General features: G+C 37.6%; 1 protein-coding gene across 4 annotated transcripts in view; it reads right to left on the reverse strand.

Moving 5' to 3' along the window:
* Positions 1-574: 574 nt before the first annotated feature.
* The window catches only part of BIRC6 (baculoviral IAP repeat containing 6), a 170,613-nt gene continuing 154,789 nt past the window's right edge, over positions 575-16,398 (reverse strand). For 3 of the 4 annotated variants that reach the window (XM_021548328.3, XM_021548329.2, XM_021548327.3), the window contains exons 67-74: positions 14,469-14,614; positions 13,530-13,640; positions 12,104-12,321; positions 11,264-11,425; positions 10,349-10,426; positions 6,108-6,296; positions 3,053-3,187; positions 575-1,944 (exon numbers count right to left, since the gene is read on the reverse strand). In XM_021548328.3, coding sequence (XP_021404003.2) covers positions 1,765-1,944; positions 3,053-3,187; positions 6,108-6,296; positions 10,349-10,426; positions 11,264-11,425; positions 12,104-12,321; positions 13,530-13,640; positions 14,469-14,614 — 1,219 coding nt within the window. In that variant the 3' untranslated portion in view covers positions 575-1,764. Of the gene's footprint in view, positions 2,010-3,052; positions 3,188-6,107; positions 6,297-10,348; positions 10,427-11,263; positions 11,426-12,103; positions 12,322-13,529; positions 13,641-14,468; positions 14,615-16,398 lie in introns of all 4 variants that reach the window. The other variant, XM_077782053.1, reaches the window with a different exon arrangement.

Raw genomic sequence — 16,398 nt, forward strand, 5'->3', positions numbered from 1 at the left:
ATAAGATGGGTACTTTTTGTTTCAGTCTTGTGTTTTAATGGTAAAGAAAAAAATCTTCACGTTTAAAGAGTATCTTCAGGTTCAATACATTGGTTTTGGTACAAGTACCAAGATTTTATAAAAAGACTCCTCATGTAGACAGGCAGTTGAAGCAGTAAATGAAGAGCTCTAATGGAAACTCCTAACAAATATAATTGGAAGTCAGTGGGTAATTTTGCTTTTGGAGCCTTTACAGGAATATCACAGTCCTTTTGTACAGTAATAGAATGTAAGTAAATACCTATCTGGAAAAATGCAGGGCTGTTTTAACTCTGATGAAGTTATAACACTTGGACTATGTGGCATAAGCTCTTTGTTTCATGTATTTACCAGCAATTCTGGCACAGGGCTGCTTGTTTTGCTCTTTGACTAAGGACCCCTGAAGTTCCACAGATGTAGCCAAGCTGGTATTTTGAGAGGTATGTACAATCAGAATAGGCCCTGGATTAACACGACGCATCAGTAGAATACAAAAACTGCTCTTTGGTCAGGACTATCAGAGCTAACTGTTAACCATGAGCATAAGAACACAACCTCAGTTGGTGCCATTTTTAATGATTAGAAATAATACATTGTAAAACAAAAAGTGAAAAAATTCCAGCATGATACTTATAAACAAAGAACAGATAGAAAACAAAAAACTCGGTTTTGCCTGATTTATAGTATTTATCATACAACAGATCATTAGTCTGAGGTAATACCAGTATTAACTTTTTAGTCCTTCAAGGACTGCTCAAAAATTACTAACAATGATATCAATGCATGTTATGTTAAAAATGAAACTTGATTATTAAATCAAGCAAACTCCTTACACTTTTAGTTAAGGATCTGTGACTGCAAGTATAAAACTGGAAATAAGTCTACACAGTAGGAACTACAGGACATCAGAGTCCTGTGTGGCGTGTCAGTAAGACTAAGCTGAGTATGTAAAAATCAGTCATTTCAATACAGTAAAGACTTTGTTCCAGAATATCTCTAAAGAAATTTAGAATACTGTTAGTTTGCATAAAATAGCCAAAAAACCCCAACTAATTCAGAAGTCCAAATTTGGCATGAGGTAAAACCATGTGCATTTATTTAATCTGCATTTAGATTTAGTAAGCATAAAATTAAGTATGTTGACTGTAATGAATTCAGTCATACAAGTGCAAGTCTTCAGCTAGAACGTATTTTATGGCAGTTTATTTAAAAAATGTACCAGTAAATCATAAAAGAGGGATCATGTCCATTTAACGTTTATTGAAGTATACAGGAGGTTTTCTTTAGAATCAAATATGAGCATGAATATATGACCAAACGCAAAATCTATCAAATTCAGTGAAAATTTTCTGACTTTAAATAGTAGCTGTAAGAATGACCAATATATATTCTTTGTTACAACTGCCCTCACTCTACAAGTAAAAAAAAAAAAAATAAACATTCAGTAAACATTCTTTCCTAAGGTAGTTTCCCTTATATACCAGTGATTTATCCATTTTTTGTATACATAACTTTTTAAACATACCAATCAGTGGTTCTCACAATTGAAAAATAAAAGCACAAAAAAGTTTACACTCTTGTACAGGTAAATAAAAGATCATTTTTAATTAAACTGTATATCCTTAAGGGCATAGTATAGTTTCAATTTCATTACCTATTACATAATTAACTTCTTACATACAAATATTGACATATTTGGCTTGTGCTTCAAAGCCGTTGTGTCTACAAAGTCCATGTCAATGCAACTCATGACTTGAAATCAGTGGGGACATCTTTACTGCTGCTGGGTTTAACCTGGTCATGCAACATGGTCTCTTCTGAGCTTGTTGTGGCACCGCATTTTTCTGGGGAGTCATCAGTGTCTGGATCCAATCCTTCAGGACAGGGAAGTTTTAGAAGTTCTTCCCGCAGCTGAGCTGTGTGACGCTGGATATACAAAAAAAAGTCAGTGTGGAAGGCCAGTTAAAACAATATTTTCGCAAGGTTAGACACTGTAAAACAAAAAGAGGAGTAGGTAGAAAAGGTTTAAATGTACTATTTCAATGTCTGGATCACCTTCCCCCCTATTTTTAACTTTGTTTTAGTACTTTCGTTTTAGTGACAGAATAATTAGCAAGAGTTGCTAGGGACAAATTAAAGGTGGTCGACAGAACTGCAGCCAACAAGTGCATCACTATAAATGCTACTCTATTGTCTTGCAGTTGAGTCATATCTGTGTTCGGGGGTCACAGCAGAAACCAGCTTGGTTTATATAGGTCATACAGTCAAATCAAATTTATAAAGAATTCATGATGAGACCTGTCACAGAGACAGATATGCAGAGATTTGTGTACTGATCATAGTAACTTCATTTTGAAGACCAGTCACACTGAAAGAATGGAAATCTGGCAATAGAAAAAAGAAGCCTTTCTAAATTTGGGGTTTGCACCTGAGGGGAAATAAACCCTAAAATATGAAAAACAATATAGCCCTGTTCTCTGTGTGGTCACAAAATACACAAATGGTAATAGCTGGGCAGAAAATATTTATAATGGTTAGAACAATTCAAGTTAACACAGGATAAAACTGATTGTAGCTGACAAATCAGTTTGTTATTTATTTATATATATATAAAAATATATATATATAAATAAAATACATTTATTATTATTTAAACTGTCTACTCTAAAAGCTTGTTTTCTGTCAAGACATTGGTTATAATACAACTTTATCATTAACCCCCACCCACCCTCAGAGTGACCAGAAAAAGCTATTATCACAGAATATTCTGAGTTGGAAGGGACCCACAAGGATCAAGTCCAACTCTGAAGTGAATGGCCCATAGGGGATCAAACCCACAACTTTGGTGTTATACCAGCACCATGCTCCAACCAGCTGAACTCATCTCAGGGTCACTGTATCCTATACAAATATTCATGGAAAAAATAGGCAGGACAGGTGCTAGAGGAAGTAGTAAAAACACTGATAAAGTGGAATGCACACACATTGCATTTCTTGACAACTGGGAAACTTAGGTTTGTTAAAAACATCTCACCTTCAGAGCTGCTGCATGATGGGACATAGTCCTGCCTACCCGTTTGTCACTGCTGTACTGCTGTATGTCTGCTATCCACTCCTCACACTGAGCCATGATCTCCACTCTTTTCAAGTAGAAGTGTTTGTGGATAACCTGCGAGAAAACATTCCCAGTGTAACATGGATGGAAGAACCATATATTTTAACAATACCAAATTTGCAATACCTCTGTGTGTCTAACTGAATATAACGGAAAAAAAAAACAAACCAGGTAATTTAGAATTGAACCAGACTGGAGACAAAACTGGAGTTTCTGTCCTCAGCTATTTCCAAAATCCAACTGGAAAAAGCCCTGAGGAACCTGTTCTGAATTCAGCTGATACTGTCTTGGGGAGTTTGTTGGTCTGGATATCTCTTTCAGTATGTAGGAATCCACTGTTTGTGTGCAGCCTGCCATTTCAGCAGTCACTTGTGTTACCTGAGTGCAGGATAACCCAGTGCCAGAAACACACCGAGCAAAAGCAGAAGGGAGAGCAGAGTGCTGCTCACATTCTGCAGTTCAAAGCTGGATGTTCTATGCAGGCACGACGTTCGCACAGGAGCAGAGCTACACAGAGACCGTGCTGAGGCTTTCATTGTTTCTTTCCCTGCCCTGTTTTGCTAGAGAAGCACAGAGCAAGCAGAAGCACCACATCCTCCCTATCACTGACCACGGGCTGCCCGAACAGAGAGCAGATGAGCAGAAACACTGCTGCCAGTATGAGCACAGGAACATTACACGCTTCTGCAGAGAGAAGGATCACAGCAGCTGCTTTCAAAGAGATGCAACCACTTTGCTCTAGGCAGAGGTAGCACGTTTGGGGACACTGGAATTCTCAGGCCATGGTAGTTGAGCTGCCTAGTTTGGATGGGAGCCAGTATTTGACTGAAGAGTAATTTTCTTATTGAAGTACATATTTGAGTTTAAAAAACCCAACCAACCAACAACCATACAAAGTTGTGAAAATCTACTTGGTGTTGGCTTTGTCTTAAACACCTTTCTGAAACTGAACGGTGAAGGCAACAATAAAACCAAAGAAATTTTATTGAGCACTGAAAGTTCTTGACCATATTGCAACATAATGGAAAAAACATTTTTTCCCTCTGGAGGTTAGAGAAAATAGCTATCTATCTAAAGAGAAACTGCATATTGAAAGCGTAATTGACTTCAGTTCTGGATACATTCCTTAAATCCATAATGGAGCTTGGAAAAACTCCCAAAGACTGGCAGTTCAGATCTCCTGAGTCTACACATCATTTAAGATACTGACGACAAGAGTCAGAATTTTGAAGACAACAGATCTCAGGACCTACATTCTTAGACCTCAGTCTTCAGCATGAGTTTGCATTTGTGTTACTGAATTGATCATCACTGTTCAGATGGTCTGAACATAAAGGGAATCTCCCAAAGAAGTGCTCAGATAATCTGAGAGATGCATTTCCATTTGGATGGGGCCACGGACGGGCTCTAGCATTGTTGCAAAGCTGCCTTTTCATACCAGCAGTGTGAGAGCTGTACTGCAGAATAAGCACATGATCACTGAGACTCTTAAAAGAAAGTGCAGCAACAATAACTGGGATTCAGTTACCAAATGGTGTAAGACTGCATATCCTCCATATCCTTCACTTCTGTACATGTGAGAAGAAAATGTGGAGCATTATTGTCAGGGAGCACACTGCTTTCTTATATATTCAATTAATTTAATCTTACTGTGATTTGAGAATGCTTTTTGCCAAAGTGAAACAATTACATTAGCTAGAAGAAAAAGACCTATTAGCAGAAGTTATTGGATTATGTGTCTGGATATTATCTTTATCATGCATGGTCTTCTGCTTATTGAGTAGAACATTTAAGAGGCAATTCTGAATGACCACCAGGTTTTACTTCATTGATTCAACATCCCTACATACACTGCACATCCTTTTTTACCTCCATGTGGATAAAAATATTTTTTCTTATTCCACAAGACACAGTAATTTTAATGAAAAAAGGTTTTGCATTCCAAAGGATGTTTTTAATAATATCAAGGAAGGGATGGGAGATCAGCATCTCAGATGCCACACCCAGAAATGTGCATAATCCTAAAATAATTAGGCTTTTTCAACATTTTATTACGTAGACAATTTAAAGCATAGGTGATACTACGAGATGGTTCCACGCTTCAACACAAGTAACAGTTGTAGTAGTTCAGAGCAAAATGTGTTTTTCTGGAAATATTTGTTGGTAATACTGTGAGATGACTCATGTTTGACCAAACATTTTGTATTAATATTCATACAGATTCTCTTAAGTGTTTCTTCAGCTCTTTTTTCCTTGAACTCTTTGCTGTATATGTTTAAGCCCTTGACATCTAATTCATCTGCTTTGGGAAAGGAATTAAGACTACAGACACTGAGAAGTCCCTAAGAACTAAATTCTTTTAAGATGCTACAGGTAAGCTTTAGTCTATTTTCAGTATGTAAATGTAAACCAATTAAGCAATTTGATTTATTACAATAATTTTTTTTCAAGACTGCATGAATGCATGAAGGTTAGCATTGCTTTTAGCAGCATCAAGACAATTGTCTTCAAAGGCACAGATTTCTAGTGCAGATGCTTTGTGGAATTTCTTTTAAGTTATTTTTCAAATTTGCATTATCTTGGTGTATCCAAAGTGTTTCTTAGTATTTGTTTCAAATTCATGATCTTTGGGAAAATAAGGCCCATTACTTATGTATGGAGTATGGAGTGCCCCTTTGTAGGGCTGTCCAACAGGTGTTATAGGCCATGTAAAAGGTCCTGCTCAGTAGTAAGAATGAGCTGATTGAACATGTTTTATCCAACTGTGCACCAAGATCCTGTTCAGGTCAGTCCCACTCTGCCTGCATTCCCTTTCCCAGAAGAGAATCTGTGAAGTTTGGTGCGTCCTTGTTCATGTCAGTCTCTTGAGTCAGTTGCCACAGGTTAAAATGGATATTTCATGCATGACCTTACCAAATATTTGCATTATTCTTAATGCTCAAAAAAGATAAATACTGCCTTTCACAAAACCTACCTCCTTAAAACATGGTGATGGATTTCTCATTTGTTCAAGCATTGCCCACTTGACTGTTGCCTGTCGGATATTTCCATCATATTCCCTGGAGCTCTGGGTACCACTCGGAGTACCTCGCGATCGTTCGTAACCTGGTTCATTGAAGTATGGCTCTGCCACCAGTATTAGGGACTGGACAGACACCAACACCTGTTAAGAGAAGAAACCAAATATTAAAACTGTGCTGCCAAATATACACAGTTCTGCTCACCTTACAAGCAAAACAATTTCTGTGGCAAAGTACTTCCATCTGTGATACAGGCTACTTGCAACCAGGGAACATCCATGCTTTCAAACTAAATTGTCACTACACACAAAATCCATCAAAACCTATGGCTGTGTATTTAGCTCCATCACTGAGAAAATGACAAGTGTAATTTAAAACCCTACAAAACAAAAATACAGATATAAGTAAAAGTATTTAAAGGAAGAGATGTCTGATCGTGCCCCTTTGTAAAAGAAAGTGTATTTGTCAAGTTTTCAATCTCAATTTTTTCCCTATGTCTGAGCTTACTAATTCTTCTAATTCTGAACTAGATGGAAAAAAAACAAAGGAGGTAAAATGCCACATGATCTACACTGTCTCCAAATTTTTCTTTCAAATGAATGTTCTTAGACATTTAGTTTTACATTTTGCAAACAATACTGTGTCATAAGCCAATAAAACAAATCTCAGTATTCTTCTTAAGATAAAGGAAAAAATGTTTTCAATACTATATGAACAAAGCACCAACTATTCAGTAATTAGGAAATAACAAATTTCCTCCTTTCTATTTTACCATCCAGCACATGTGTGAATAGATGCTTATATAAATTCAAGGTATTTAACAATATACTCAGCCATTCCTAATAAAACCCAAAGAATTAAAAAGATACATAAGGCTCTTAGGTATCCAAATGTAGATGTACTGCATATTCATGATTTGAAGGCTTGCTAGTTTTTCCAGTATTAAAAATTTATCCCTGTCCATTTAGTTCTTTTTACTAAATGAAGGGCAAGTTTTTCTTGTGTACTTAGGACCAAATCCACCAGCAACAGTTTTAGGCATTACAGTTCTGTGACACAAACTTCCAGAACTGTAAAGAATCCAACTAAGAGGATTTTAACACTTATATTTCCTCATTTAGTGAAAAGCTGATGATATGTTACAGACCTAGGAATGGCATTTCCAACACTGGGCATACTTGAGGTGCAGATATCCATGTGCCAGGGCAGCTGTTTCTGGAACTGACTCTCCTCCAAGTCTAGGTACAACTTAGAGCTTTAAAACATCCCCTAATTTGTGAATTTGAATATGGAAGATAAGAGTCCTCCTTTTTCTTGGTGGATGCAGAATGTACAGCTCACATCAGACAGATGCCATATCAGCAGCAATCCAAACTCTGACTCTTTTGCAGGCAGTGCTCTGACATCCACAGCTGTGCTCTGTGCTCAAGTGTGGCATTCTCCTGGAGTTTCTTCTGTAGCAAAGCCAGCACAGACGTGTTCCATCTTCCCACCTTCTCTGTGATGGTTCCTCACTCCACAGACACAATGCCAGACCAGTAACTCCTATCAAAGCAGCAGTCCAAGAGCCAGCTGAATGACACAGGTCACCCTCAGTCCCACCAGAACCTCACAGGAACACACCCTCACTCCTTTAGGTGCCGTGGCACTTTGCCCTTGTGTGTGGCTGTGCTTTCATTACAGCACAGATGGGCAGGCTAGGGCAGCCAAGTCTTTATCCTGATGGATTGGTCATGTGCAGTGGGAGATATAAACAGCCTCCCTTGCTGGGCTGAGAATGAAAATTAACTAGGATTTTCTGTTTGTCAGGCAGGTGCTCCAGGTAGCTGCTGCTACCATGTGCACCATCACCACAGTCTCCTATACCCTGCCCTGCACTCAGCTAGAAGCAGCCATAGTTATTTAGTGTTAAACCTTAAAATGTAGGTAAATGCATTAAAACATACAGAATGTGCCTCACAAATCAGCTTTCATGACACAAATTGCCACATAGATACCAAAAAAGGTAGAATATTAATGTAGATGTTGCTAAGTCATGGTAGAGTGACTTCAGTGCCAAGACTTTGGGTATGAAAGGTGATCACTGTGGCTTTTATGTGTCTCTGGAAGAACAGGCCTTTGCTTTTAAAAATTTTGTATTTTAGATATTTATATATTTTTAAGTAGCTATGGTAGAGAAATTTGACACTGCAGCATTTTACTTTCTGGGCCTGAATAAGCAGTTGATACTTTGAATTATAATTGTAATGAATGTGAAACTCTATACTGATCTTTCAGTTTCACTGGGTAATAAAAATTACTTTCTGAAGTATTATGGGTGGTCTGACAATAGTTCAATCTCTGAGCCAGAAAAAACATGTGGTGCTTAATTCTTTCCAAGCAATTTATTTAGTCCTACAGCTATTTTCTATTTAATAGTTGTAAAGTGTTTTTCTCCCAATATGGTAGGGATGGGACTTTTCCCAACAGTTTTCTTACTATTCTCAAAATGAAACACTGAAAATTTTAAATTATAAATTTCTATGCTTATGCCATTTCTAACCATCAAATCTAACATTTTGATGTAAGAAAAAGGCTTTTTGTGAAAATAAGACTTCCTAAATACTTGTACCTATCTACACCAATTTTATACTTCAAGTCCGAAATTGCAGTTCATCTCTTAATTAAGAATTTGAATCTTGGGAGACTTGCACTCATTAAAGGAAGTGTTGGATATCCATTCCAGCGTGATTCTGTCTCTTGCTGATCTTGAAGCTGAGTGGGAGATTTGCTGGAAGTTCCCTTGATTGTTCAGCCTTTCAAAGATGAGAGCTAATGGCTTTGCAGTGATACCAGCCGGCTCCTTCAGCTCCTCAGGATTCACGGAGTTTGGTTCCATCAACATGTGGGTACAAGCAGCTTCAATACTATTCCCTCTACTGTGGGTAATTCCTCATTCTCACAAATCTCCCTAATTAGGGTTCAGGGAAAGGAAAAGCAAGTCTTATCCCTAAGAGTGAGGTAGAGATGACCTCTGCCTTTTTCATGCCCTTGCCAATAGGTTTTCTTCCCCACTGAACAGCTGCAAAGCCTAAGGAAAACGTGTTTTTTTGCTGCCAGCATACTTATGAAAAGCTCTTTGTGTTCGTCTTTATAACCCTCATCATTTTCAGTGCCGTCTGATTTTTAGTTTCCCTAATTTCTCTCCTGAATGTTTGGTCAATATCCTTTTATTTCACACACGTAGCCACCCCCTCCTTCCACCTTTTCTTGCTTCTTTTTGCAGCTGAACTTAGGCAAGGGTTCTTGTTTACCCATGCTGGCCCTCTGCCTCACTTGCCTGACTTCCACACACTGGAATAGACCATTCTTGAACTGATAAATCAGGAGACTGATAAATCTGCTCTCCAAGGCCAAATCCTGAACAAGCTGAAATCTGTTCTGCTGAAGCCAGTAATTCTATTATGCTGAAGCTGTGTAGTCTTCTAGGATTTGGAACAGAAATTGTACCTTGTGCTACATAATAATTACTCCAAACTCAGAATAAATTCAGTAACTGCCATAGGAAAGAAGCCATTGCAGGCTTTACTTTTATTTAATGTCTTTGCTTGTGAGTCAGGGCATGTCTGTGAAATAAAGCTGAAAATTATAAGCACTGCATGCCCTAATAAATTCTGCTCTAATGTAACACTAATTGTTACTGAACACAGCACAGCTGCACTTCCATTCCCTTCATCTTTATTCCTCTACTCAGCTCACCTGCATGCTTAGCAGGAGGAAGGCTACAGTCTGCATTAGTGTACTTCACTTTCTCATCTCTCAGTGTGGAACCTCTTTTGTCTTCACCATAAAAAACTTGTGATATAAATCTATGAGATGATGTCATCTCCTGGTCCTTTTTTTTTTTTTGAAAATAAAATAAACTATTTAAAATCATCTGAGCAGGGCTGGTACAGGAATAAGCTGCACACATGAACAACTGCTCTTCAAGACCAGACCATCAGAAATACTCATTAGAAAGAGCATTTTGAAGAACCTGTTTTCTCGCAGTGTTCCTTTCCTAGAGTTCCAAGGATGTTTTCTGGACTTTTGTCTTATTTATGCTTATTTGAAGAAGATTCGTTTGGTTTAAATGTTCTAGAAAAGGAATCATTAGGACCAAGAGAAAACTAATTAATCCTAAATGACATTTGAAGAGAAAGAAGAAATTGCTCACCTGCAAAAAACTTGAAGTCTGGGGATTCCATTTCTCTTCTGGCCTCCCATGCCATGTGTTAAGTATGCTTAAGCACACCTGAAAAAGTGACATTGTTAATACCACAGACAAACATTATGACAAAATTGTCCTGTGTGGACAGAACAGAATGTTGACATTACATTCATTTTTTTGACAAACTTTTTTACAACAGCATTCTAAAAACCACCTTGTAGAAGGTGGTTTCTGTCACACAGACTGTCAAGAAATTTGAAATATTCCTTAACTGTGGCCCAAATGCACCGCAACACTTAACTTTTGTGACTGGTCTGAACTTCAGGGAGGTTTATGGTGTTCTTGAATCTTATTGTGAAATGGAACAATCCAAGACAGGGAAAACAAAGAGACAAAACGAACACAAGAAACGTAGAGGCAAGTATTTTCCAAGACTTAAAACTAGACAAAGAAAAATGGAGATAAAGTCTCCACTAGGAATTATATTCTGTGTCCACATTAATAGAAAGCAAATAGAGAAGAAGAGACAAGGCGCTCAGCAAACATTCAGCTGCAGCTGATATGAAGCATAATTTGTCTATGTAAAGGGTATTTCACGTAGCCAAAACAAATTTCTGACTGGTTTGTTTAGCAGAAAATGTTGGAAAAGAACATTTTTCTCAGTCAAAAGTACTTGCTTTTTTGGTCCAATCCAACTCACAAAGGCTGGATCTACAAAAATCTGCAAGACTATTTAGAAAAGAGGCAATTCCCACTTGAAACTGACAAATCCCTCTTCATTTTGGTCTGAAGACTGGTATTAACCAAATGCTTCCTTCTCTACATTGGGAGTGGCTGATCCATAATTCAACCACAAAAGGAAAAAACTTTCATGCGTTTCACTTCTTTTTTACATCTAATACAGGATCCCAGCTGACCTACCTTGCCATCATTGTAGAGGTTTGGATTAAATCTCACACTGTGGCCTCCAGTTGTTTCCAGATTCACAAGTGGAGGGGAATTCGGATAGTCTTGTGGGAAATACACATCAAATTCAAAGCAACCATTTGCGTACGGGGTGTCTGCAGGACCAGTGATAAGAACCTACCAGCGTTAAAAAGAGAGAGAGAGAAAAGAAAAGAACATTTAACATCCCCACCCTTGTATCTATCACACACTAGAGATTCTGTAAGTTGTACAAAGCATTTTATTTCCACCTGCTGTGTGGCAGGATTAATAGACCTCAAAATCACAGACAGGCTGTTGGTCTGTTCATTCTGATACTGTGGGCAAGCAAAGCCCTCTGCAAACACTCATTTCTCCAGATTACAAATGGAAAGCAAGACAGAAGGAGCTGAAAACTCTTTCCTATTCGATGCTATTAACAGAATGTTTTTTTCAAAATACAGGTCCAGAGGCACTCAGTGTACTTCTCCATACCTATTGCCTGCAACTTCAATGGTCATGTGCAAAGATATGTTTGGACCATAATGGAACAACAGCACTAAACCTTTCCCTTTGGAATAGCTGAAAAAGAATGAATCCTGTTCTGTGAAGAATCCTTGGCCAACAGAGCGCTCCTGGGGCAGATGGGCTCTCCCTGCCCCTGCCAAGCTGCTGAGAAATCAGACTCAGACTCAAATACTACCAATTACATTAATGCCTGAACAGCAATTAAAGCGGATGTGAAATACTTCTGGTTTTTCCTAAGATTTCAGGCACCTTCCTGTGCATTTCTACACCCAGCTGAAGAGAGAGGTAAACCCAGTTTTGCTTCCTTACCTTCATTATGTCGAGCCGCTCCTCGTCACAACGCACAAACACGCTGGAGGAAGATGAGAGCGGCAGGGAGGTTGAAAGAGTCACGGCCTCCTGCGCCAGCCGCCGGGCCCTGGCAGCGCTGTTGGCGTCGCTCGCGTTTTTAACCTGAGACATGTAGTGGTAATTTACTTTAAAAACCAATTTGCCGTCGTCATCTTCGGAAACCATTTCAAATGTATCTAGAAGAGAAAAAAATTTCAATGCGTCAGGGAAGGAGGGAAGTTTGTCATGGATTAGTCTTGGATAAAGTTTATGAGCATTAAAGTCAGGAAAGCTTAATTTGCATCACAGTAATGCAAAAAAAAAAGAGGTGTTTTCTGAATTAACAGTGATCACAGAAACTGAAGCATAAACTGTGCTGGGCTGAAACAATTTCTGCAGCTAATTTACAAATGCAACTTGTCAAATAAACACCACTCCCAATTTGGAAAACTACCAGCTATTCCTGACCAGGAATATGATGATACTTAAAAATACGTAACTATGCTAATAAAGGAACCTGTGTGAAGCCAAGCGCCAGTAATATTTACTTGTGGGCTGGTGGCAATGTTATTGAAGAACCATGAAAATCTACAGTGGAGATGGTTTTCTTTAATCACTTACTACACAAAATATGCAGCACAGCTCCCAGAGGGAAAAGCTCCCACTTCCTACAAACCTTCCTAACTCCTACTCTTGGCATATACTCCACAAACATTTGTGAGGAAAACCTCTTACAAATACAAAAGTGAAGAAATGTGACTGCAAATGCTGTCACCATAACTCAAAAAATACTCAGTGAACATGTTCTTTAGCTCTTTTTTGGATAAGATAATATTAGTTCTTTATGAATTTTTTTGGTAATACATTCCTTTTATGGCCAAAATAAGGACCGATCCCTATTATATATTCCAAATGCAATATATTGCACTTCTTGAAAAGACACAATTAACTTTACTGCAGTTTCATTTAAAACCACATTTTGATTTGAATTATTTTCTATTTAAAAAAATAAAATATGAGCTTTATTTATAAATAAATAAATATATATAAAAGGCTCATACATGAGCTTTAAAAAAATCAAACATTTCAATGTAATCTGAGAACTGAAAGACTCACAAAAAATCATCACTGTAATGAAAACATGGACACCATCACATCACAGAATTCATCTGGTCCATTGAATTACCTTAGTGCATGCTTAAAACATTTCTTATTAGTTCAAAGAGTGCATGAGTTAGTAGCCTGAAAACACAGATGTACAATTTTCGTCATGTGAAAATTATCAGTGGTCATGTATGTAAGATAGTTGCTAACTTTTAAAATAATAAAGGCTTTTGTTCAACAAAACACAAGTTTCTTCAGTGTCTGCTTTCTAAAACACACACATTCACACTTCTCAACCTACCAAACTGGAGTTTTTTCATGACAGCCACATACTTCTCTTCAAGGGATCGTAAAACAGACATAGGCTTGGGCTTCACAGCAGCCTTTTTGGAGTATTCAGCCATCTTCTTTTCTGTGGTGTAAAATGTGATGATTATTTGTAATTAACTATGTAATTACAAGAAAAGCATATCAAGTGTTGACATTTCATGGTTACATTCTTTCACAGAGACATCTCAAAACTGGGTATCACCTAGGATATACAAATATCTTTTTCTCATTATTATATCATTATCTGAACAGCTTGGAGTAAATACAGGTCATAATCTCACCTTAGAAATAAGTTATGACTGCTGCTGCTTCTTTGAATATTCTTTTGTTATTTCTTTAAATTTATCTTTTTTTTTAAATTTCAGACAGGAAATATGACATATGCTTGTGTGGATGGCTAGTCCCACATGCATTCCTGGACTCTCCAAAATCAGGAGCTGATCCCACATGCCTTTATACAATGCAGTCCCCTGATTCAGCGACTTAACCTTGAGTTTATATTACTAGACAACCAGATGGTCTTTTGAGGTTCAACCCATGTTTCAGATTTTAGCTCTGCATTCATCTACATAGTTATTCCAATTAATGAGATTTAGTTTTAACAGAAAATTTTATTACTAAAGTCCTGTGTGTCGTTTTCTGCCAAGGAAAACAATAAAAAAAAAAGATGCTACATAATTGTGCTGTAAGCTGTGAAGTGTACTCTAACTTACTTGAATTATTCTGTTTCCTTGATCAAAAAACTTAAAACTTCCACAAGGTTCCAACTGCCTTTGAAAATGCAGTCAGCAGTTGGGTACAGGAGGGAAATGTTTTGTCTTGCTTTTAAGATGATTTATAAATTATCTGTAAATGGCTGTATTACAGATAAATAAGTGCTGTTGCACTTATAGAAGTGTTTGTGTTTCACCTTGGTTGGCTTGGCGCAGGCTGGTGGTGGCAGCATAAACAATCTCTGCAGTCTTTTGGATGTCTGGCACCAGGAGGGTCAGTCCTTCTGGCTCTTGATCAGAAGTATCTGGTTTTACTCCTGCTTTAGCTTTGTCTTTTTTAGACCTGTATGGGGCAAAGAAATAGGATATAACCCGAGGGAATATTTTTCAACCAGACATACAGTATCCAGTGCATCTGTCAACAGGATAAAATACCAAAGGTAATGCACTGAGACTAAACCAAGCCTACTGAAATGGAATGTGTCTCTGTACCTTCAGGTTCATCACTGAATGCAGCAACCAGCAGTTCCAACACTGAACATGCTGTCTTGATTTGACAAACAGATGTACAGCTGGTATGAGCAGTGAAAATATGAACACAAGGCCAGCGATTCCAGTACAGCAGTTTCTGCTTCAACCATTCAGGCCTACCCTTCAGGCTGACCTGACATCTGCACACAGGATTAGAAAACCTTACAAAATCCATCTAACAAAGACCATGTCATGAATATGTATTTCATCCTTGCAGATCCTCCTGCAAAACTAAGTCCTACATATGTGACAAAGTTCTCCTTCCTGCTATACAATACATTAGCAATTACTGAAAATACACTAATGGTAAAACTCTAGGAAACCTCCAGTAAAAATTCACACCAGGTAGATGAACATCAACCCAGGCACCACATGGGTCACAGCAGGCACCACATGGGTCAAACATGAATTTTCTCTCTGCAGTTCTCTTCTAAGCTTTTATTTTAATAAAAAGTTTAATGTAACATAATTTTAAAAGCTTTAAAATATAAAAAGCATCTAAATTTTACTGGATGTTTATAATCAAAGTATTGCAAAACAAAACATCAATTTAAACACCTCAAATTTTTCTAATTATTTGAAAATGCAGTGCATGTTTTAAGAGCCAGCATAAATTTATACTGTCATCCTGCATAACTTAGGAGATTTTAAAGCTAACAACATGCAAATTATTTTGCAACAATTGCTATACATTTTTGTTTCAACAGCACTTGTTTGTTTTGAGACCCAAACAAGTTCAACAGCCAAGATGAAGTGGTTTTGTCTTTCTCACTAGCAAACCAAGAAACTATCTACTTGAGTAAAACCAGCAATTTAATGTTTTGCTATAGGAAACATATTTTACCAACTATAACCTGTGTTTTAATCTAGACTGAAATTATGCATAATGAATGACTCTCTAAACTATTCAGTAGAGGTGATTACAGTAGTACTGAATATGGTCTCTGAACTGTACCTAATCAAATGAGAATATCCCTAGAGAGCATTAGTAACAAAATACATTACTGTAGCATGGTCCATTTTCCCTGTTCCAGATTTAATCCAAAAGGATGTCAGCCCATGGCTGACTTCAAGCTATTCCGAGCTTTCAGATCCTCAAAGTTAGGAGGAATCCGAGGCATCACAGCCAGCCCCAGGTTGCATTTGAGGAACATTTATGACAAATAAGCAGCAGCTGTATCTCTCATTCATACTTTCCAATCCTTATTATTGCATTTTTCCTTGTGGAAAGCTAGGCCAATATTTTTTAAATAACCTACGAAGCACCTTCAGAAACACATATTTAAACCTACTAAACCTCAGTGATAACCTGTTTTAACATCATGCATATGCTAGCAGCTACCAGACTCTAGAAAGGTATACAGATTTAGATCTGCCTGCTATTGATGCAGAAACCTTAAGCTATTTGCTACAAAACCCTTGGAGAAATTCTGGCTGAAGTAAAATGTCACTGGGTATTATGCAAGAGAAAGATCTGTGAAAAACAATAAAAATGTGCTTAGTGAAGGTACCGAAAGTAAAATTATTTCTCACAAATCCATTTCCAAAATAGTGCTCTTGTGGCTCTTTTGTTGTCCACTTGCTTTTACAATTTGG

This window comes from Lonchura striata, chromosome 3, assembly GCF_046129695.1.
Source record: "Lonchura striata isolate bLonStr1 chromosome 3, bLonStr1.mat, whole genome shotgun sequence".
Taxonomy (NCBI): Eukaryota; Metazoa; Chordata; class Aves; order Passeriformes; family Estrildidae; genus Lonchura; species Lonchura striata.